Source organism: Hesperophylax consimilis, chromosome 12, assembly GCF_061612785.1.
Source record: "Hesperophylax consimilis isolate HC1 chromosome 12, BYU_Hcon_1.0, whole genome shotgun sequence".
Classification (NCBI taxonomy): domain Eukaryota; kingdom Metazoa; phylum Arthropoda; class Insecta; order Trichoptera; family Limnephilidae; genus Hesperophylax; species Hesperophylax consimilis.
Genome location: NC_142847.1, coordinates 13,713,426 through 13,737,707, shown reverse-complemented (window position 1 = coordinate 13,737,707; position 24,282 = coordinate 13,713,426). Strand labels below are relative to the sequence as shown.

Sequence of the window (24,282 nt, the reverse complement as noted above, 5' to 3'; positions counted from 1 at the left end):
AATTATACAAATTTTAATTATTTCTGATGAACTTGTTACTAACATCTCAAATATTTCTAGACGGATACTGCAAACTAGATTAATATTTTTTTTTCATAAGACTCCAATATCGGGAATTATACAAATTTTAATTATTTCTGATGAACTTGTTACTTACATCTCAAATATTTCTAGACGGATTCCTACGAATGTAAGTTATTTAAATTTAAGATTAATAAACACGAGACTTTACCATTAAAATATTTTACCTAAAACGATTTAAAAATTAAACTTAAAAATTAGCGGTAAGCATCAGCTTTTATTTATCTAGACGATTATTTATTTATTTATTTATTATTACACGCCCTAATGGGCTTTTACACACTACAAAGTTTAATAGTAGAGTATCACAGTTATTATAAATTCTACAAAATTAAAACAATAAAGGAAACATAATACAATGAAAAAAGAAAAAATATTAAATGTTACAACAAAAGCATATAATAAAATACGATACATTAGTAACTTAGTACGACTAGTATTTGTAACATCCCCAAGGATCCCTCTAGGAACATTTGAGATTTTAGTAATACATTAATCAGAAATAATTTTAAAAAAACCTACGAGAAAACCTACATAAGATCGATTTTCTAGGCCTGCTATGGCAAAGTCGGCCGTAGGTCCGTCCATTACGCCGGGTCGCGCGCCGAATATTGTTTTACACGACCTCATCACTTATGTCATTAAGATTCCCACTTTATTTTAGAGATTTGTTAGGGCATTTGTTGTCTGGCTTTATTTAAGGGTATTGTTTCGTCTTCAGAAAAGAGCCCAGGAGAAAATACTGTCATTAATAATGTTTGGTGTTTATTTGTAGGGTGGACAATGGATATTGGACCTAGTGGATCATCACGGAGCATCTTTCATCGTATACTTACTGGGTATATCTGAGCTAGTCGCCATTCTTTGGATATACGGTAAGCAAAGTTTTGTTGTGCTAAATACATTCTTCGGTACTTACGATCGCGGTGTAAATACAGTCCTGGATTTGTCAATAGGCCTTATAGGCCGCGGCCTAGGGGCGGCAGAGTTCAGGGGGGCGGCAGAGTTCAGGGGGGCGGCACTCGCTCGCTTTGGTAAGCCGTGGATGCGATTATAAACAAAAAAAGGCCCTGTGGATAGACAGAGTTTTATAACTATTAGACGATAAATATCATTTTTTAAAGGCGCTAATTCCTAGTACTTTAGTTAGATAGGTACTTATATTTATGCTACTGCCCGGCCGGCAAGGGTAAAGGGTGGCGGCGGATCGGGGGCGGGTGATGTAACAGTCACCCCCGCTACCCGCCCGTACGAATACATAATATACTGTATCCGGCCGGCCCGGCAGTGCAAAGCGACAGTTTCGTGTGTATACTTGTGTACATTTCGGAAACATCGCACTTGTCGCAACTCGCAACATTTTCTTCGATTTGATATCCTACCAGATTGTAACGAGTCCAAATACATTTCACTTTTTGTACATTGTTTGTTGGCGAATTTTAAGTTAAGTGGAAGTGCGTTCTTGATTACGCTCCAGTTTCTGTTCACAGGGGTGTGAAAGGTGAGTATGTTAACACAATAATAAATAATAGGTACTATTACATATTCTGGTTCTGCTGGGCTAGATAGATAACTCTAACTAAATGATTTCGGCTCGCTAACAAAAACAAAGATAACTCAAGTTAAAAAACATTAAAATTCAGAGTGTCTATGACCTTTATTACAGCGTCATCTAGTCCAGAACCTTTAAAAGTCGGCGTTTTACATATATTTTTTTCTTTTAACAGAAATACTTCATATTCATATACTGACGAAAAATGAGTGATGGAAGGAAGCGACTGAGTGGTGCTGAGTACAGAAAGATATCAAAATTAAAAAAAGATGAACAACAACATGCTTTTCAGAAAATCAGGAAAATAGAAACTTTTTTTAAAAGTGAAAACAGCAACGATTCATTAAGTATTTCACAAGAGAACTCGGGGAGTGGGAGTAGTAGTAATAATGAAGATCAAGGTACTGGTATTCCAATTGAGCTGACGAGTATGCATCATCTCAATCAGTCAGATCAGCCATGTTTAGTAAAACCTGTTCGTCCTTCTGATTCCGACATTTCTGACAGTGAAATACCTTCAACAAGTGGCAGGAATTTGAGGTCACGCTGTGAAGAAGTGTCTCTTGTCGCGAAAACTTCTGAAATACAATCAACCACAAAACTGAACAAAGATCCAGCCTTATGGGAAATAAACGATTGGACGAGAGACATTATTGCAAGAAATGGTTTCGAACAAAACAAGTCCTGTGATTTCACAAAAAGTGGGAAAATGTATTCCGATCATCGCCGTTATTTACAAAAAAATCTATTTTTCAGAAAAATTAAAAATAATGAAGTAAAAGAAAGGAATTGGCTTGTCTATTCGGAAAACAAAGGCTCCGTATTCTGCGGACCCTGTTTGGCATTTGGATCTATTGAGAACAGGACCCAATTTGACCAGCAAGGTTTCAATGATTGGAAAAATGCAGAAATTCGAGTAGCTCAACACGAAAACTCTCCAAATCATAAGTCCTGTATTCTCGCTTTAAGATCTAGAGGTTTGATTCACGGTTGTATTCAATCTTCACTAACTGCCCAACTAAACGAGGAATTTGCTTATTGGAAGAACATTTTAAAGAGGGTCGTTGCTGTAATAAAAGGATTGGCATCAAGAGGTCTCGCTTTCAGAGGAAGTAATGAAAAATTTGGTGACCCGCACAGTGGGAATTACATAATGCTACTTGAATTAATAGCAGAGTTTGATCCATTTTTAGCCAAGCATATTGAAAGACATGCAAACCAAGGATCTGGAACTACTAGTTATCTATCAAAAACTGTCTGCGACGAGTTCATTTGCTTAATAGCTGAGAAAGTACTGAAATGCATTAGTGATGAGATAAAAGAAGCGAAATACTTTTCTTTAATTGTAGACTCTACACCGGATTCAGCACACGTAGATCAACTGACACTTGTGATTAGATATGTTTTAAATAATGGAGAGCCATGTGAGAGATTTCTTAAATTCTTACCTTCTGTAGGACACAAGGCTCAAGATATGTTTGATGCCATTACTTTAGAGCTAGAAAAGTTAAACATAAATCTAGAAGACTGCCGGGGTCAGTCATATGATAATGCCTCGAACATGTCAGGAATTTATAATGGTTTACAAGCCAAAATTCAAGAACAAGCACCACTTGCCATGTTCGTCCCTTGTGCAGCTCATTCATTAAATTTGGTGGGAACCTCGGCCGCTGAGTCTTGTACAGAAGCCTGTCACTTCTTCATGTTGCTGGAAGAGGTATATACTTTCTTTGTGAAGTCAACCGATCGTTGGAAAAAATTGGCTAATGAAATAGGAAAACGAAAAACGCTGAAGAGAGTAAACCTCACACGTTGGTCAGCAAGAGCAGATGCCTGTCAAAGTGTAAGAGATTCCTGGGATGAAGTACTTACGGTTTTAAAAATGATTGAAAATGACGCTACACAGAAACCCATCCCACGAATTGAAGCAAAGGGAATTCGCCTTAAATTGGAAAAACTGGAAACGGCATTTATGATCATATTTTGGAATGCTATTTTGGACAGATTAAATAAGGTGAGTGCTCAGATTCAGAACTCATCTGTTGATGTACTGACGGTATCTGATCTTTATGGATCTCTTCTCGAATTTACAATAGCAGAGCGAGAAAAATTTGATTTTTTCGAAAAAAGTGCAATTGAAATGAGCGCACTTAAGCAATATCAGGGCGACATTAAGAGTAAGAGGAACCCTAAGAGAAAAAACTTCATAGACGAAGCATCAAATGAGGAAATTGAAACAACCTCCAGAGACTCTTTCAGAGTCAACACCTTTTTGGTAATTCTGGACAGACTGAGAGCTGAATTAGAGAGAAGACATGGTGCATATATAATCTTTAAAGAAAAATTTTCATTTTTAACAAGAATGAGTGAACTTTCAGCACAAAGAGTCTCAGAAAAAGCTCAGTCTCTTGTGCAATATTACTTTAATGATTTAGAAGACGATTTAGTTCAGGAATGTGTACACTTTTGTAGTCACATTTCCTCTAATAAGACGGAAGAGAAACCTGAATCGACATCATTACTGAATCTTTTTAAGTTTTTGAGGAAACAATCTCTGTGTAATGTTTATCCAAACTTGGATATAGCTCTCCGCATCGCACTTTGCACACCGGCTACAAATTGTTCTGGAGAAAGGAGTTTTTCCTGTTTAAAGCGTGTGAAAAATTACCAAAGGTCTTCACTGTTGCAAGAAAAACTTAACTCTTTGGCTCTTCTGAGCATTGAAGCAGACTTAATGAATACTATAAGCTATGAAGATATTATAGATGATTTTGTCCATAAAAAAACCCGAAAAAAATTGTAATTCTTGTTATTAAATTTTACTAATTAATATAAATTGTACTAATTCGTTTGTTTATTTTATTTTTGAATACCTACATCCTACATTTGAATATTTATTTTGAAAATGGTGTGTCACCTAATGGCAGCCTAAAAGTGTTTTTTTTTTTTTTTTTTTTTTTATGATAGATATTATCGGTGGCAATTTCCAAGAAGGGGGTAGGGGGCGGCGCAAACGAAGTGGCCTATACTTGTGAAAAGTACAAATACGGCCCTGTGTAAATATCAAACGCCGGAATAATGAAAAGTTGCAGGTACCATGGAGTTGGTATGGTTAGAACGGCCATAACTATATTTGACCATTCGAGCTAGAATCTAATAAGTAAGATGGATGTGTAAAAAAGGGTAAAAGGATGTGACAACAGATGTGACAGGTTTGTACAACTTACTTCATTATTTCAATGGAAATTTGCAAAATTTCATGAGGTAATTCATTTGGGAGGCGGGTATGGGTTCCTCCGAGAACCATTCATTGAATAACCAACACCTGTCATCCAAGTGATTCGCTACTTTTGGTGACTTAGCAAGGATTCCCGGATTCATGGGGTGAGGTTTGTACAGTTCTTGGCGGCGAAAGTATCTGCCCATAAACTCTGCGTGACGGGTAGAATGGGAGAGGCTGGTTGAGTGAGACCCTTTGACTTCTACAGCCAGATTCGCTAGTGGGAGGGATGAATTCACTTCCCACCCTTCCCTCATTCCCAGAATCTCCTATCCTTCATTTCCTTAACCCTCCACACAGGCCCAAAGATGACATAGGACCTTAAAGAAATAATTTTCCTCAGGGCATTCTAGAGCTAAAGTAAAAAATGACACTTCTTATCGCAAAATTTGCATCATTTCCATGTACAGTTATATTGTTTGAAGGACTCTTTGACCAATATAAGTATAAGTAGGTACCTAGATATTTCATAAATATTTAAATATTTATAAATACCAAATGGACGATAAATTTGCAGTATTTTATGTATCTATATATCACAATGAAAAAACATTAAATGAGTAATGGTTTTGAACTCGAGTAAATGTTATTTCATTTTGGCGAACTTAAAAGGATAATCCCAAAAGTTATGTGTCTTATTTTTTAGAAATACGAAGGAAGAACTATTTTTAAATATTTTCAAGGCTTGAACATTTATCTATTTTGAACATCATCTTAATTCCGTTCGATGAATTTAAGCAATTTTTGAATAACCATATCATACTAGCTCTCAGCCATATTACTGAGGAAGCGTTGAACCTCATATGCCGCCTTGTCGTCGTTGCTAAAGCACGTTTCTGGCCCTTTGTTAAGATTCGAGTGACTTATCCTGCGCACACTTTCTGATATTATCAAAAATATCGGACGGAGCGTTCAAGATGGCTTCCTCGATCACTCACTTCTGTGATCACAAAAACTCTTCAGCAACGACGACAAGAAAGATGATGTTCAACGCTTCGACTGTTACCGCGTGAATTTAATAATAATTCTATGATTTAATAACCTAAATAACCATACATGTGTAAGTACATATAAATACTTGGCGATGTACTACGTCATGTAATATTTTAAATGGAGCTGCTATTAATAACTACCCTTACGTAGATGGCGATAAGGTTTAAATTCCCGCTTAACACCATCCGCCTGTTTTGATTTATGCAAGAAAAAAACATGGCCAAAAAATTTCTTTTATTTTGTTTTGTGGATTTTCAGGCATAAATATTTTTTTTTTTCGAGCATTTTATAAATAACTTAATTTGCCACATTATACAATGAAATCATAACCGAAAATGGGTTCGTAAGTAGGAGATTTTGAACTTTAAAGCAGTTTTCCTAGGCCTTATACATTATTTTTTTCTGGGCTTATAAAAAGGTTATCTAAAAAATACTCAATTATTTCAAAGGTCAAGTTGTATTCTACTCGCAGTATTTAATTAGGGCATCTGAAACATTTCTAGGTGACCAAATTTTCAAACAAAATACACATGATTTTGCATTACTACGTATGGCATCGCCTTAATTCAACGTTTATATTGCGCAAACAACGAATATAATTTTTTTTTGTCTTTCTTTGGGAATTATTATAATATTTTTTATCGTAAAAACGAGATAAAATTGAATCGAAAATTTTCTTATAGATTCCCTAAATAAAAGGTATTTATCGAAAAATACATTGTTTTTTTAAAAACTTTTTCAATTTAGAAATTAAAATATTCCAATTCAAATATCTATATTAACGTTTAGTTAAAATACTAAAATCTAAAAGGTAATTTTATCTTTTTTCTAAAAATAGTATTTACTTTTACCACATCAAGAGATAAATAACCTTCTTTGGCTGTATAAACAATGTATATATCTTTCCTTGAACGCCGTAGCATGGTCTTTAAATTTCAGTTTTTATTAGTAAGGATTTAACATACACAGTTGTTTATTAATTTTATAAAATATTCATCACGTTTTTTAGTAAGGCTGTTTGTGTCTAATTTAGTCACGATTAATTTCTACGAATAAATGTGGATCTGTCGTTAAGGAATTTTTGATTATGGGAAACGCTATTGAGGAATATTGTGAAGTTGAAGCGAATGGGAGGGAAATGTGAAGAAACATGAGATCGAAGTTGTGAAGTACTTGGGTATCGATTCTCCAATCCAGGCCACTCGCAACCGCCATCGAAAGTACATACATTGGTCGACATTCTCATTCTTGTGTCTCGTCGAAGGTACATACGCCAAACGTCAAAAGTAATTCCACTCAAACAACGAGTAGATTCGAGTGGAATGACTTCGTGAAGAATCGAGGCCCTGGTAATTTAAATGAAGTAACTAAAAAGTTGAGTATGAGTGTGAAGGAAACGTTTTAATATCTTCTACCTTGATATGTAATGGTATTGTTTGTTGCCTTTCAGGTGTTCGGAGGGTCTGTGATGATATTGAGTTCATGCTAGATATCAGCGTTGGTTTCTACTGGAGATTATGCTGGGCTCTGTTGACCCCCATCTTGCTGATTGTCGTCTTCATCTACTCTCTCATCACCATGGAGCAGCTCACCTTCGGCGGTAAAGAGTACCCGATCAGCGCTATTGGTGAGCAAACTAAAATTGACATATTACAGGTTATGGTAACTGTTTATTCGTACGAACCATGAACCGTTCGTCTTCTTCGCATGCATTATTTTAGTCAGAATATTACCTCATAGATTCTTCTTAAAGCAAACTTTTTTTAGATAAGACCATTAAAAAAATAATCCCTTGAGTTAATTGAATCGCAAAACGGTACTACAAAGCTGACCATCAGGCACTTAAATGTTTTTAGCATTTATTTAACTTCTCATCTGATAAAATGGTAAGTAATTTAATCCTAGGCTAAGTGGGGGCAGTGAGGTAAGAGATTATTAATAATTAAAAACAGATATTTGTTTCTGTATTCTTCTACCATATTTGCTTATCATAATACCTGCTATTTGTATACGTTTGCGTCTGTATGAATAGCTCGCCCCCAATCAGTTAAACCATGAAAAAGTTTTCATTATCTTCATTTCAAAGTAACATGAAGTTTCATTTCCTTCTAAATGGAAAAGAGGCTTTATTCAGAACTTTGGATTGTCTAAAATGTCAAACGAAAAACCATTTAACAAGTAAAGGTTTTAAACGAAAAAAAAAATTATTTTCTCGACAAAGGGAGTCTTAAAAAAAAATATATACATATATTTTTTAAATTAGGGCATATGTATTCATAACTAGAGAGTTTACTAAATTAGATGTACCGAAGAAATGCAAACTAAAATATAATGATTTACTAAAAACTCATTTTTAATTAAAAACGCAAAAAATTAGATGAGTAAATCAGTAACATGGATAGAATAAAACATAATATAAGTTGTACACAATTGTACACAGCTGTACACAGTTGTAAACAGTTGTACACAGTTATACAGAGTTGTAAACAGTTGTACGCAGTTGTAAATAGCTGTACGCAGTTGTGCACAGAAACACGCAGCTGAACACAGTTGTACGCCGTTGTACACAGTTGTACGCAGTTGTACACAGTTGTACACAGAAACACGCAGTTGTACACAATTGTACGTAGTTTTACACAGTTTCACGCAGTTGTACACAGTTGCACGCAGTTGTACACAGTTGTACACAGTTGTACACATTTGTACACAGTTGTACACAGTTGTACACAGTTAAATACAGTTGTACACAGTTTTAAACAGTTTTACAGAGTTGATTACAGTTGTACACAGTTTTACACTATTTTACACAGTTGCATACAGTTGTACACAATTATGCACAGCTGTACGCATTTGTACAGCTGTGCACAGTTGTACACAGTTGAATATAGTTTTACACAGTTTTACACAGTTGTATACAGTTATACACAGTTGTGCACATTTGCTGTACGCATTTGTACACAGCTGCACGCAGTTGTACACAGCTGCACACTGTGTGACACAACGACAATAAAGCTTATTTAGTCAAAAGAAATGACATTTTACGTTTTTAATAATTTTTATCATTCTAAATTTTTTACCCTTGGAATTTATTCTTGGCAAATGACAAAATCTATCTTTATTTGTCAAGAGAAACCCTAATAAATTTAAACAAAGGAAATACGCATCCCAAACATAGAAATACAGTAATTTTCTGGAAATTTTTATTTAATTTTAATTTATCGCTAGTATTTATTCTTGACGCACGAGTTTCAATTATGAAACTGACAATTCAGAAAAATTTTCTGTAATAATCTTATAAAACGGGTTTTTTTATTAAAATGCAAATATCGAATTCTCGTGATGTGAACGATATTTAAAAAAGGAATTTTACATTTCTCATAAAAATAACAAACTTAATATAATTTTAAAATTTTCACCGAAAAAACGCTTGTTTTATTTTATTTCATATTTAATTATGTTAACACAGTAGGTTGGGCAGGATTATTTTTTATACATGAACCATGAACTCGCCCAAAATTATTGACTCGCCTAAGTTTTCTCTAAATCATGAAAAAGTTGAATATTTTAATTTTATAATTTTAAATACAACTGAATAATGTGGCAAATATGCGTATTAGATATTTGCTACACCTTTTGATTATTTTTTTTTTTCATTTTGGTAACTATTTATAAAATTATTGCCACTTTACTTTTTCGTCGGTTCATATGAAAATATTTTTTAAATTAAAAATACAAATAACTTTGTTAAGATAACTTTTATTTATATACACCTTCTTCATGTTTCGTATGAACTCCAGAGTGTACATTTAATCCTGATGATGTGAACATCGTTCACGAAACATGTAGAAGGTGTTTATAAATAAAAGTGATGTAAACAAAGTTATTTGTATTTTTAATAAATAAATAATGTCATAACAACATAAGTAGTTGCGCGTGAGGTTTTAAAATTGAATAGCCTTAAAATGTGTACCCTTCACCCCCCTTTTCCCCTCGTCCCCTTTCCTTGACCCGGGCCAAACGACAGGGGGCATTGTTATCGTTGCATCTTGGTCCGCGAACATTCGTGTAATTTTGTGAATACCCGCATATGTTGAACTCGGCTGTGATTGTTTTGGAGAATCACAATCGTCCAGTGAAATGTTTTCACCCGCAGCAGTGAATGTCACTGTTTTTTTGTGTTGAGTGAGCGAGTGTTGAAAGAAATTGCCCTCATTTGTATGCAAGCTGATAAGTGTAAAGGAACCAGCGGCTACGGAGGAAGAGACCTAGGGTAAGTCTTTGGCCTTTCCCACTCATTTCCTCTTGTAAACAAACACTAAGGCAAATTCAATTCGTTTTTGTTTTGTCTAAGTCATTATCGCACTTACCGCAACCCACCACGCACAATTGCGAACGAAAGATTTGCGCACCACCAATAAGCTTAATGAAGATTTTTTCTTCGAAAAGTGAAAGTGATAATAAAAATAAACGTTAGAGGTGTACAGTTTATTTATTCTGTAGTTAACATCTATATTAGAGTATAAAGCTTGGTGTTTTATTTTCTTTTTAACACAGTTTAGTTAATATTTTGTAACTATGATGTAATACACAACGATTTAAGAGACCATATAGCTGTTCCAAAAATCGAATAAAATGAATATACGGGTAGTAGCTGTTTGTTCCCATAACCGAACTAATTAGCCCGATGAGTTACATACATGTCAAAACCGGATTCGAAACCTTTTTTATATTGCGCCAACGCACTGTAATGTAACTCAATAGCTATAGTACAATCCATTTGCAAAATGATGCGCAATAATTTTATAACTCCACCCAGCATTTCAAGAGAATGCCCCACGGTAATGAAAATCCACCCTTAATTTATTAATGGCGCCCAGTTTGCAAATTGAATTTATGCATGATTAACCCTTTTCAAAAATTGGACCTTGTAATTACATTAGGACCTTCCATTACCTTCAAGAATTTTATAGATCATGAATGATTTTTGACGAAATTATTTCATAAAAATGTATCCGCCTTTAGCAGCTTTGAGGTTTAGTATAAAATTTATTTTAATATTGGCTGTGCAATGTGCATTATAATCACATGTATCTACTAGGAAAAAACCTGCAAAAAATACTGACGTGCGAATCACGGAATTATCCGTAAATTGTATTGGAATAGGGACAATCGTTATTATAGGCCCTTAGACTAACCTTCTTCTGATATTGTAGGTATAAACATAATTCCTTTCGTTATGTTTCATTATCAATAAATTTTAAAATAATTATCACTAATAACATAGTAGCCAAAGAAAAAAGTATGAAATTTCCCAGGACATATTGTATAGGTTCATTTTTGAAAAAGAAAAAAAGTTCTAAATGATATCCAAAAATATAAACAGACAGGACGTTTTGTTTCACAGAATTTAAACAATTCATCAAATTTCAAAGTTGATGTGTAAGTTCTGTAAAAATTCTATCCCTGTTACATTATTATATCATTATTGACAAGTTGCTTCACAAAACTGAATCTGAACTGTTCAAATTCCGTGAAACAGCCCGCCCTTAATCAATTTCACCACTCCACGCAATTCGGCAAGTTAAAAAATATAAAACTAACGCATTGATTTAAGCGCTTGTTATATGCCAGCGGATTTTCTCAAACTGTCAAAATCTCTTCATTTTTTTGTCGCTAGAGGGCGGTAGTTGTACATTAATGAACTTGTCAAAATACAACGTCAAATGTGCGTTCATCATGTCGCGTTCATCAACGTACGCAATCGGAAATCGGAAATAAGTAAAACAAACAGCTTAGTAAAAAGGTATGACTTATTTGCAGAACCTACTATTTTGGTAAAGTATTTACTTTGACATTTTTTATAGATGTTTATCATTCATTTGCTGTTGTTAAATCTAATGAGATTTGAACGGCTTTTGGCTTTACGAATCGCATTTGAGAAACATTTCCTATGCAAAGAAAGGTTGTTTTGCACGGTGTTCGGAAACTCGTGGTATAAACGGTATAACTTGTGAATGAATCTACCTTTCATTTAAAGTCAATTTTGGGTTATGATTTTTTTTTATTTGAGCTTTCGTTTTCGAGAAAATCGAAGGCGGATTTATTTGGTAGATTTAAAAATTTTATATTTGATATACATATTAATAATATTGACCTCGAAAAATAAAAGAAAGTTTTTTTAAAATTTATATATTTGTTAAATTATTCAGTGTTAACTAAACAATAATCTGTTTTAACCATGGCAGTAGCTATCGTGCAAGGCATACTAGTACTGTATCAAAATATAACTAGCCGTTGGAAATAATAGTTATATTCATTTAACGACCAACGCTATTGAAAAAAATTACGTCAATGGGTTGAAATATAATACCTAAATACAAATATTATTCAACGAATCCACGATTCGACCTATTGTTTAAGATGTATTGACGCGTAATAAATATATGAAATGGTGAATCATTTAAATTTACTGAATTTAAAGTTACTGTTCTTTATACAAATAGAACGGCATCATATACGCCTAACAAATTTTTGCCACATTTGGGTGTTTGAAATGTAACCTGGCTATTATAGACTTAGAGGCCTTGTGTTTTCTCGGTAGGGAAAAAATTGTTTCCTAAAAAACCCTTATTATTTGGAACTTTACAACACAATACATAGATAGAATACCTTTGATTTGACAAAGTGTGAATGGTTACGTGTGTATACGTAGAAGATGTGTGTATTATATACATATTTTAAATTAAAAATATTGTGTAAAACCGTTGTTAATGCGATAATCATGGATCGAAGTTTTAAAAGTGGGTTGTATGGTGTATCAATGTTTTTATTTTTTATAGTCGAATGCCTACAACAACTTCAAAAAAAATAGGCAGACTGAAAAATAATAGTCCATTAATTGGTATCAAAAAATATGAAGTCCTAGAATGATATACGAAATGTAGTATTCAGCCGTTTTAGAGAGCCGTTTTCCAGCAAATCACCATTCTGCCTTATAACCCACTCTTAAGCGAAACAAGATTCAATGCAATGTAAAAACGTATGTAAATTGTATTGGATGATTATTTTATAAGCAATAATTATTAGCGTGAAACACTCATCCACATTGAAAAATCTCCTGGATACATGATGCCAACGGGACTTGTTTGACCGTGTCCTTTCGATTTCCGGTCGACAGCTCTGACCACTGAGCTATGGCGACTTATCTCTTATCCGCGAAATAATTCAATATATACTAGTGTTTCATTCAACAATTACTGCTTGTTACATTTTTTCACCTGAAACAACCAACTTTATTTTATATGAGAAAGGCATTGTAAGTGCTAACTCTCTCACTGGATGGCGTCGAGACAAATTGTCTACATTTTTTTGGTGAAGATACTAGAACTTGTCTTATATTAATTTTTTTTTGGTAATCTATTTAGTTAATTAGTTGGATGATAACGAAATTTGAATAAGATGCCAACCATCTACCGCCAGAGGCGCTGGAAGTAACTTGGCCTAAATGTAGAAGGTAATGATGTAACTAAACTGTAATTGACAAGTAAACGGTAGGTATTCATGCTAAAAAACCGTTTTCACGTGACCACGAATGATTTTGTAGGTGTTTTCTGTAGTGGAGTCAGGGATCCATTATTTCGACAAAGCACCTCCAGGTATTCAGCTTTGGGTGTTTTCACTCTCCTTCAGGTTATAAATAATGGTGGCAAGCAAATTATCTGGACGTAGTTTTAGCGGTTTCCTTATTGCAACGTAAAAATTGCCAACGTGAGATAGCAGGCAACATAAAACTTACGGCGACTGCAAACATGAGCGGACTGAATATTAAAAATAACCCTCCTAAACTTTGAAATTTTCTACGACAAAAATTCTCAAATAAAAAATAACCTCTTAATATTAGAAAAAACTCCTACTACCAGTAGGAGTGCAAAATTTTTCTTGCACACACGGGGAAAAATGAGTATTGCTAATTTATTTAAAATCTCTTCAAATTATTGATAATCTGGTTGCAATTTTTTTAGTAAATTCGTAATAAATCGGAAGAAATGCTCATGCATCTGAATTTGCCTTGATAATACACAATGATAAAAAGGAAAATATTAGCATTTTTATGAACACGTGTTCCGACATCGTTGTAACACATAAGTATTTTACTGAAAGCTTATTAGGAAACCTATGGGCCTGCGATTCCATTATTAACCGGATTATGAATAATTTTAAGGGATTATTAATAATTTCGCAATGTTCAATATTGGTAATTTTTCTCCTTGCAATGATAGAGGACTTAGCTGGCAGAGGATTTGAACTCATGACGTATTTGCACAATCAGCTACCAATAGGTGTACTTTTTTCATTCTTTCAATAAGTTTTTTTGTAGAACTACCGTAAATAAAGTTTTTAAACCAACAAATGAAAACAACTTCTGAAAAAAGGATATCTTATCTAAACTCTCGAATGGTGGGCTTTGGCATAATAAAAGTTACACACGTTTGTCTGTCATGAATATATAATGGACCAACGCAACTATTTGCAGCTCGCTACCACACTTCTATCGTGAGTTACGCACCTTTAAAATATTTACTGAGGTAATACAAGATGTGCGTTCCATACTTTATGTATAATCGGAAAAATAGTGTTGAAATGTATTGCTAAAAAACAATATCTTTGGATTTAAAAAATAATTATATTATTAAATTTGATTTTAATTGAATTTAAAAAAAAATTAAACGGAGTTATACGAATTAAACACAAAAACATTAAATAATATCTTTGGAGCATACCATTTCGTAATCCAAAAGTTTTGTATTTGTAAATACACAACTAACTAAAAAAATAACATAGGTTGTCAGCTATAATAATACAACAATGGTTGTCATTCTGATTGCTACAAAAAAAACGTGTCGGTAGGTACGGAATTTTTTTTTTCACCTCGAAGACTAAAAAATATCTATGTTTTGGTAAACTTGTCGAATTTCACTGCATGTAAAAGATCTTGGTTTTATTTGTCAATCTAAAGCCGAGGGTTTAAATCGCATTAAATAGGTTATTAGGATTATTAAGGTAAGGTTATTTTAATAATTTATGCGTATTTCCTAACCAGAGAACTTTACTTTCATTAAAAAAATTGAACTTTTATGCATATTTTACCATCTCCCACCACATAAATAGTTATTTTTTGTAGTAATTAAATTAATACCATGTGCTATTTATATATTTTTGCGTTCTAAGCGTGAAGCGGAATTTAAACAGATTATTATCGATGTTTTTTGTGTATGTAGAGAAACAGCTAAAATTTAGTAATTTAACTGTAAATTCAACATAAACAAGAGTTTTACTCATCTAAATCAACTTAAAATAATGTACTTCCATTGCGTTGAGTTAATTCAGTGCATTGATACGTAAATAATTCGATTACGAGTCAAAGCTCAACAGCGGAATGCAAAGTGACGGCATAATTTGTATAGTGCACACAAAATAATATGCACTTTGTCACACTAAGTAATTGGGACACGCTGCACTGGGACGATTTTAGCTTTGTTTGTGGGAATTGCGGTCATCAAATAGTATCCCATTCTCTATTTTGCGTCGGGGAATAATGATGCTATTAACATGATTAATTGAAATATGTTGTAAATTCATCTCACGTAATACACATTATTTATAATTTTTTCAAAAATTTGAAACCACTTTTTATTAATAACGTGCTGACGTGTACCCGGCGTTGCTTGGGGTTATCCTTAAGAGATAGACAGTTACCAAGCGGTACTTTTCTGTAGGCTTTTTTAAGATGTACAATTCCGTAGTACATTATTTTGATGTATATTATATTAATAACGTGCTGACGTTTACCCGGCATTGCTGGGGGTTATCCTTAAGAGATAGACAGTTACCAAGCGGTACTTTTCTGTAGGCTTTTTTAAGATGTACAATTCCGTAGTACATTATTTTGATGTATATTATATTAATAACGTGCTGACGTTTACCCGGCATTGCTGGGGGTTATCCTTAAGAGATAGACAGTTACCAAGCGGTACTTTTCTGTAGGCTTTTTTAAGATGTACAATTCCGTAGTACATTATTTTGATGTATATTATATTAATAACGTGCTGACGTTTACCCGGCATTGCTGGGGGTTATCCTTAAGAGATAGACAGTTACCAAGCGGTACTTTTCTGTAGGCTTTTTTAAGATGTACAATTCCGTAGTACATTATTTTGATGTATATTATATTAATAACGTGCTGACGTTTACCCGGCATTGCTGGGGGTTATCCTTAAGAGATAGACAGTTACCAAGCGGTACTTTTCTGTAGGCTTTTTTAAGATGTACAATTCCGTAGTACATTATTTTGATGTATATTATATTAATAACGTGCTGACGTTTACCCGGCATTGCTGGGGGTTATCCTTAAGAGATAGACAGTTACCAAGCGGTACTTTTCTGTAGGCTTTTTTAAGATGTAAAATTCCGTAGTACATTATTTTGATGTATATTATATTAATAACGTGCTGACGTTTACCCGGCATTGCTGGGGGTTATCCTTAAGAGATAGACAGTTACCAAGCGGTACTTTTCTGTAGGCTTTTTTAAGATGTACAATTCCGTAGTACATTATTTTGATGTATATTATATTAATAACGTGCTGACGTTTACCCGGCATTGCTGGGGGTTATCCTTAAGAGATAGACAGTTACCAAGCGGTACTTTTCTGTAGGCTTTTTTAAGATGTACAATTCCGTAGTACATTATTTTGATGTATATTATATTAATAACGTGCTGACGTTTACCCGGCATTGCTGGGGGTTATCCTTAAGAGATAGACAGTTACCAAGCGGTACTTTTCTGTAGGCTTTTTTAAGATGTACAATTCCGTAGTACATTATTTTGATGTATATTATATTAATAACGTGCTGACGTTTACCCGGCGTTGCTTGGGGTTATCCTTAAGAGATAGACAGTTACCAAGCGGTACTTTTCTGTAGGCTTTTTTAAGATGTACAATTCCGTAGTACATTATTTTGATGTATATTATATTAATAACGTGCTGACGTTTACCCGGCGTTGCTGGGGGTTATCCTTAAGAGATAGACAGTTACCAAGCGGTATTTTTCTGTAGGCTTTTTTAAGATGTACAATTCCGTAGTACATTATTTTGATGTATATTATAAGGTTTAGCCAGCGTTTAGCAATGTAGTGCTCGAAAATATAATTTTTCGACTTGACTTTCAAACATCAACTTTTCTCTGCTTTTTATAAATATAATATGTATATTGCATGTATCATATATGTAAACCTTCCGGAATTTTTTTTAAAAATGATAATTAAAACTCTATCAAAATCCGTTGCGTAGTTTAGAAGAGTTAAGCGCACAAACAGACAGACGCCGAGAGCGACTTTATTTTATACCATTAAGAGACTAGTAGTTACTACTCCACTTCTCCGGAGTAACATCGCATTGTTTTTTTTTTTAATCTTTCGTTTTTCTAAAAAAAAAAACGATAAAAAAAACCGATATGATGAAATAGGCCAAACCACGAAAATATAGCGCGCTTGTAGCGTGGTCTGTCACAAGCTTAATACTAATACTTTTTAAATATTTTCATTTAATAAACATAAGATAGGCACTTAACATTTGAGGGCAGTCTCATTGACCACCCTGAAATTGTTATTCAGTAATTTAAAAAAGGCATAAGAAAATCTTTAAAGGTTCTCCCGGTAGAAAGTAGCAGTAGTTTTAGATCAGTAGACGGACATAAATGTTTTGTAGCAGATATAATTTATTACAGGGCGCCTTTTATTAGGTATCTGGGGGCAAAGTGTACAAAATTCTAGAGGCGATTCTACATTTTTGAAATGTTTATGTTAAACCCACACAGGAGGCTCCGAGAAAAATAATTTCCCTCAAGGACCTATATCAACTTTGGGGATGCTGTGTGGAGAGTTTGGTTGTAAGAAAAGGAAGGAGAGGAAGTTTTGGGAAGGAAAAAAGTATGAGGAATGGACGCCACGTAGCTGGTGGGTAGGCACAATCTGAACACACCTCACCCGATGAACCCGGGCACCACCGCTAAGTCACCAAACGTAGCGTACCACTTAAGTTGACATATGGCAGAGTTGTTGGTTATCCAATAAATGTTACCCAAACCCCCCTCCCAAATAGAAACATATTACACGATGGTAGAAATAAAAAGATACTTTTTAAATAACTTCGAAATTCCGTTTTTTTCCCATACAAAAATATTTTTCCACAGAAAAATATAATTTTTTTCATTCAAAAAAATTTAACTTTTGTATCTTAAAAATTTAAAATTTCAAGAAAAGTTTACTTGAAGAATCACATACCGAAGTTTGTGCACTGTACCCCCAGGCACCCTGTATAATAATTTTATTTTATATTTGTGTCCTATTCAAAAACTGTTTATTATTTTGGATCTCAAAGCTATTTTATGACCTTATACTATAAATACAGCAGGTCAATCCAAGAATATTGACAAGCCCGTCACTAAACATTGCGAAATTCATATAGTTAAAAATCATAACCTCGTAATATTATTTATTTATAATTGAAAGAAGTTTTGAAAATTTTTGTGACAGATTTTTATAAATTGAAAAACTTTTGAAATTTTTTTGTTTTATCTCAATCGTTTGCTTTTTTGCCTTTCAGCCTGTGGATGGTCCCTGACAGCTATCGGAATTCTACAGTTGCCTATCTTCGCGACATTAGCCTTCTACAAGAGGAGACATATAATAGGCTTCGGAAACGTGAGTTCACCTTCAAAATAATCTTAAATTTTTCTTTGATTGGTTAGGCAGAGTTGGTGGAACGCCTTACAACTCTATCCCGGTACACAGTACCTACTGGCTTCATCATATTATGCTTTACGAGCCGATCCTATGGGGGGATGCACCCATGTAATTTAGCGTAACTCCATAGTTCAAGACGAAAATGACGTTGTTTAATACAAAAATTTAAAAGGGAATTTGATACACTTTGGTAAATTGGTTTTGGTTTTAATGACATCTTCAAAAAGAAGAAATATATAGTACATTTAAAATACCTTGGAAATATTCCGAAATTTCATGTTTACACAATAGATAAACAACCCTGTTTTGGCTGTGTAAAAAATATACGTACATATATTTCCAGGAACAATTTTGTGTTAATAACTTTATTGGTACTGTTTTCACATAAACATAGTCGTTTATCAATTGAATAAAATGTTTACCACATTTTTTAGTAAGGTTGTATGTATTTTGGAAACAGTTACGATTACCGTAACCAAAAATCGTAGTATGGATGTGAAAATACGAGAAAATCACAGCTAAAATTGCAATTTGAATGAATTTCTTAAATAAATTTGTTCAATAAGGAATGAATAAGGAAGAATTTGTTTGAATAAGGAAGCATCTTGTAAATAATGTCACATAAATATGAAAAAACTTGCAAAAAAATCAATGAAACTTTAAAGTGATTGATATTTTAATTTTTTCACCAGCATACGAAATTTTTAAAAAGTTTTTCTATCTTAACGATTGTCAAACAACTAAGCCGAATACATATTCCACTCACAATAGGATTCTGTGGACCCACGAAATTTTGTAAGAAATAGGTATTAATTTTAATAATTTCCTCGACCTGCAGCACAAAATAAATGAACTTGAGAAGTTTCTTTTCAAATGATTGCTGTGCCGCCAAATTGTTTTCTTAAGACCAACTTTACTGTTAAGTGAAATCGTGACTACCTTCAGGTGCACTGCAATGTGCAGTATATATAGTTAGGTTTTAGAAGTTTTGAACGCATTTCAATATTAAATTATTTATTTCATCAAAAAAAATACAGAATATATAATAATCATTAGTAAGTAAAATACCTGTATGTAAGTGAGTAACAATGACATTGTTGAAAAACTAATGTTACAATAATAGAACAGTTTCTAATACAAGTAAATATGTATATAAGAGTGTTATATAGATATGGCATAATATACTATATTTTAAGTTGTGTCTTAGGAATTTTGTCTACGAAAATTCCTAAGTAAAACGTTGACATGCCTGTCAATTATTTCAAATATAATTTTCAATATTACAAAATACTAGCCGTCTTCTAAGGGTAAACTGAGATCAAAATTGCATTAATTGCATGATAATACCTTTGTATATAGAAAAATTGTAAAAACTAGAGATTTATTACAATCAAACTGAATACTTTTCAGTTTTGTAAGACACTATGTAAAATACAAATGTAAAAACAACTGAATAAATAAGTCATAAAAAATGAATATATAAATTCCTTTTGAAACGATTATATCTAAAGGTTGAACTAACAGTTTTAATTTACATCATGTTTATTTTTTGATTTATTATGCCGTGCTGCCCTTCCTTCTTCTTTAGCCAATATTTCGGAATGCGTTACAGTGTCCATCATCGGGGCAGATGTATATTTGTGTGTTTATCTACGTGAAGGTGATACCGTGTTGCGCGCCGGTTTTCTTAGTGCCGGTTCAGTATGATAATTAGTTAATTTATACTGTTTTCGTCGATTAGTTTTGGTGTACCAGATACAAACAACTATAAAGCTCATCCCCGCCATCTCTATTAATACATTTGATTTTTGTGTATTTTGATTACTTCTGTAATTATTAGCTCGACGTGAGTTGAAAAACAAAGTTCTATTTTCATTATGTATGCATGAGGTGATCATTAAAATAATAATTCACGTATTCAGTATTCAATACTACCTACTAATTGAGAAGTAGGTGATCCTTTTGATAGTGGTATAAAGTACGGGGACTGATATTAAACCCCGGATACAGAGAAGTAATTGTGGCCATTGGCGTTGTAACAAATGTCCCAAATAAATCGCGCGCATTGAGACACTTCTCCTATAAAAATGTTTTATTAGAACGGAATCCGCTTTGGATTGTTTTGTTTTTTTTTTCGGTCTAAAGTTTAATATCGGAAAGAAATTTTATGATTTACAAACCAATAAATGCCCATATTTAAAAAAAAATTGTCTGATTTAAATGCTGATTTTATTCATGTTTTTAGGACACATTGTTTATAATGCTAAGTGAGGGAGGTCCAAATGTTGAAAACTGGGGTATTACGAACATAAATAATAATCGCGAAGACGATAAAATCTTTGACAGTTTTTGTAAGCGAAATTTTTGATAGCAGTTATTATACTTCATATATATATTAGGTTTTGAACGTATTATGTTACCAAAAACATCAATGCGTCTACTTTTCACTGAATGTAAAATATAACTACATTTAATAAATACACAATTTTGTAGGAATAGATCTTCAGAGATCTTTAGTATCGAATTAAAGGCAACAAAATAGTAGTAGTAGTAACTAAGTAGTAGTACAGGGTGCGGCAGAGAGGACGGAAGGTTTTAAAAAAATCAAAAAATAGTAAATTTTTACTCAAAAACAAATTTATTTATGGAATCAGGTTCGCGAGGAAATAGCATTTGAGACAGTCAAGTGTGGAAAATCACATCAGGCATGTGGTGGCCGAAATCGTTGATGCAATGCTGGAGGCGTTATTGGAAGTTCGCTTAGACTCTCTCCAACATCGCTCTATATCATAGGGGTGAAAGCGGAGATCCACATGCAAAATTCGCCTTACCGAACGATCACTGAGGCGAAGTGCAGCAGCATGTTTCCGGGCAGATCGAATCGGACTGCGAAAAAAGGCTTGGCGAACGCGTTCAACATTTTCAGGAGTTCGAACGGTTTGCGGAGCTCCTCTTGGTCTTCTGTTGATCAGTTCACCACGCGTGCGAAGTGATTCAACCCAACGAAGGATGGTGTTTCGAGAGGGAATAGCTCTATTCCGATGAATGTTGAAGTGGAGATGAAACTCACGCTGTACGACGGTGAATGACTCATTATTTCGGTCGGAACAATCATAGGCAAAAACGCGGTGCTCCACCGTCCACGGCTCCATGACGACAACTCAAAACAATGCTAGAAACTAACGAGTCCAGCGGCACCCCCCCACTTCTCTCGTAAACGGAGGGGGAGAGTACTACCCATCTCAAAAACGACCGTCCTCTCTGCCGCACCCTGTATTTCTTATGGAAAGTTTACATATATAATACATTCATTTTATATTTATAGAACGTAGACGTACATTGCTAACGCTGGCTAAACCTTATTAGATGCTTCAAAATAATGTAGGATGTCACTGGCTCCAGAGAGTTGGGAGCAGGAGGGACTCTTGGGTAAACAAATAAAAAACAATAATTTTGTAAAATGTGGGTTAAATGGATTCTGCATAACATGGTCCAATTAAAGTTACAGAACGCAAATCTTCTACGGTTTATAAGTTGATACTATGGAAATAAAAAATAATTATTTTATTTTATTTTTATTTTTCAGAGAATATATGCAGCTTTCACCCCGAGGGCCGAGTGGGGTCCGACAAACTCCAAGATCAAGAAAGAGTGGTTGGCGTATACTGAACAGAAGAAGGATGAGAGGGCCATAAGACAGAACCTACCCAAATGGAAAAAAATCTTCTACGATGTTTTCGGATACTGAAAACAAGGCTGTGAGCTCTGCAATGAGAATCATAATAATTTAATTCAACTAATTTCTTAAATTTTATTCCAGTATTAAAAAAATAAATTAGCCATTATGAGACGCTTCGCAAATGCGAAATATCAAAATTGATTTTTATTGAAGGAAGTGAAAATGAAAGTAAAGAATTCTTTATCATTGGTAAAATATTAAAAAAAATATATGTATGCATTGCGATTTAGCTGTTTTAAATTTGAGAATCATTTTTCAATAAAGAAATACCACAGATTACTCAAAAAAATATTGATGAATATAGTAAAAATATTAATATTGAAGAAAGTCTTACAGCATAAAAACAAACTTTAATTTCGAATGAAAACAATATTTGAGATTACCTCAAAGAGAACATAACATCCCACAAAGTTTACTCTTCTTGAGCATTCCTCGCACAGAGTTTTGGTGGCCGGGCGGTAAACACACAGTTGTCAATCTTGTCCGCGAAGGCACTATGTCAGAGAGGAACCGGAGCACTCAGATTCAAAAACAATTTTTTTAATTGTTTCCAAAAACACATGCAATAAAATAAAACTTTTTTTTTCGGAATCGATGTTTATTGTTCTATTTGATTTTTTGATTTTTTTTATTTCTATTTAATTCCTCATCTAGCCAAATAATTATTAGGTGTACCCATTCATTGTTGTCATACAATATTAGGAAAATTTACTAAGCTTTCTAGATTTTAGTATCACTAGGTTAAGTAGTATTATGACGATGTAAAAAAATCAATTTTTAGTATATAGTATAAACATTATACCTACCTACTTTAGCTCTACAAATATATTTTTCAACTAAATATCATCTATTGATAATCAATAATTTAGTATAATATATGGCCAGTTTATAAAGGTTTGTTCAGTTGTCACTAAGTATTACGTAGTGATTAGAAAGATAAAGATATATTAGTACGTATTTTGTATATAGCTTGTGCGTGAAAAATAATTCCAACAAATAAAAAAATTGTTTTGGCGAAAGGAAGAAAGAGACGACTCACATTCATCTCGTCCCGTACGCGTTCCTATATCATTCATTCGATATCGCTGACATAGTCAAAGTTTGTTCTTATTAGTGCCAGGAGTGTTTAGAGATTAGTTTGAATGGTAGAAAAAGTCAAGGACGCTCGAGAAAAAACGCATTATCTATGCAGTAGACTTATACCATATATAAGGAGACGAATTAAAGTCGATATGATGTAGTTTTTTAACAATGTGAATTTATTGGTAGTACATAAAGAGAGTAGTAGAAGTCGGAGATGCCCGAGGAAGACATGAAACAAATTAATCACTGTGGTAAAATGAGACGTAAGTAATAAAGGAAGAAAGAGGTGTAAGGATAATGTATGACTTGGAAGTGAATGGTTGAAGAGGTCAAGGACGCCCGAGGAAAAAGTAGCACGATCTAACAAAATGTTTCTTTGTACCAATGTGTCTTGAATATCTATCGGAATAACGTTTCCAACAAAATGTAACAAATGTTTCTTTGTACCAATGTGTCTTTTGTATCTATCGGAATAACGTTTCTAACAAAATGTTTCTTTGTACCAATGTGTCTTGAATATCTATCGGAATAACGTTTCCAACAAAATGTAACAAATGTTTCTTTGTACCAATGTGACTTTTGTATCTATCGGAATAACGTTTCTAACAAAATGTTTCTTTGTACCAATGTGTCTTGAATATCTATCGGAATAACGTTTCCAACAAAATGTAACAAATGTTTCTTTGTACCAATGTGACTTTTGTATCTATCGGAATAACGTTTCTAACAAAATGTTTCTTTGTACCAATG

The 24,282-nt window shown here is 33.6% G+C and overlaps 1 protein-coding gene across 1 annotated transcript in view; it reads left to right on the top strand.

The window, feature by feature from the left end:
- LOC149419181 (sodium-dependent nutrient amino acid transporter 1-like) overlaps positions 1–22,458 on the top strand; it is an 84,314-nt gene extending 61,856 nt beyond the window's left edge. The window contains exons 9-12 of the mRNA XM_089637720.1: positions 857–956; positions 7,357–7,533; positions 18,571–18,668; positions 22,297–22,458. Coding sequence (XP_089493846.1) covers positions 857–956; positions 7,357–7,533; positions 18,571–18,668; positions 22,297–22,458 — 537 coding nt within the window. The remainder of the gene's footprint in view (positions 1–856; positions 957–7,356; positions 7,534–18,570; positions 18,669–22,296) is intronic.
- The last annotated feature ends 1,824 nt before the right edge of the window (positions 22,459–24,282 follow it).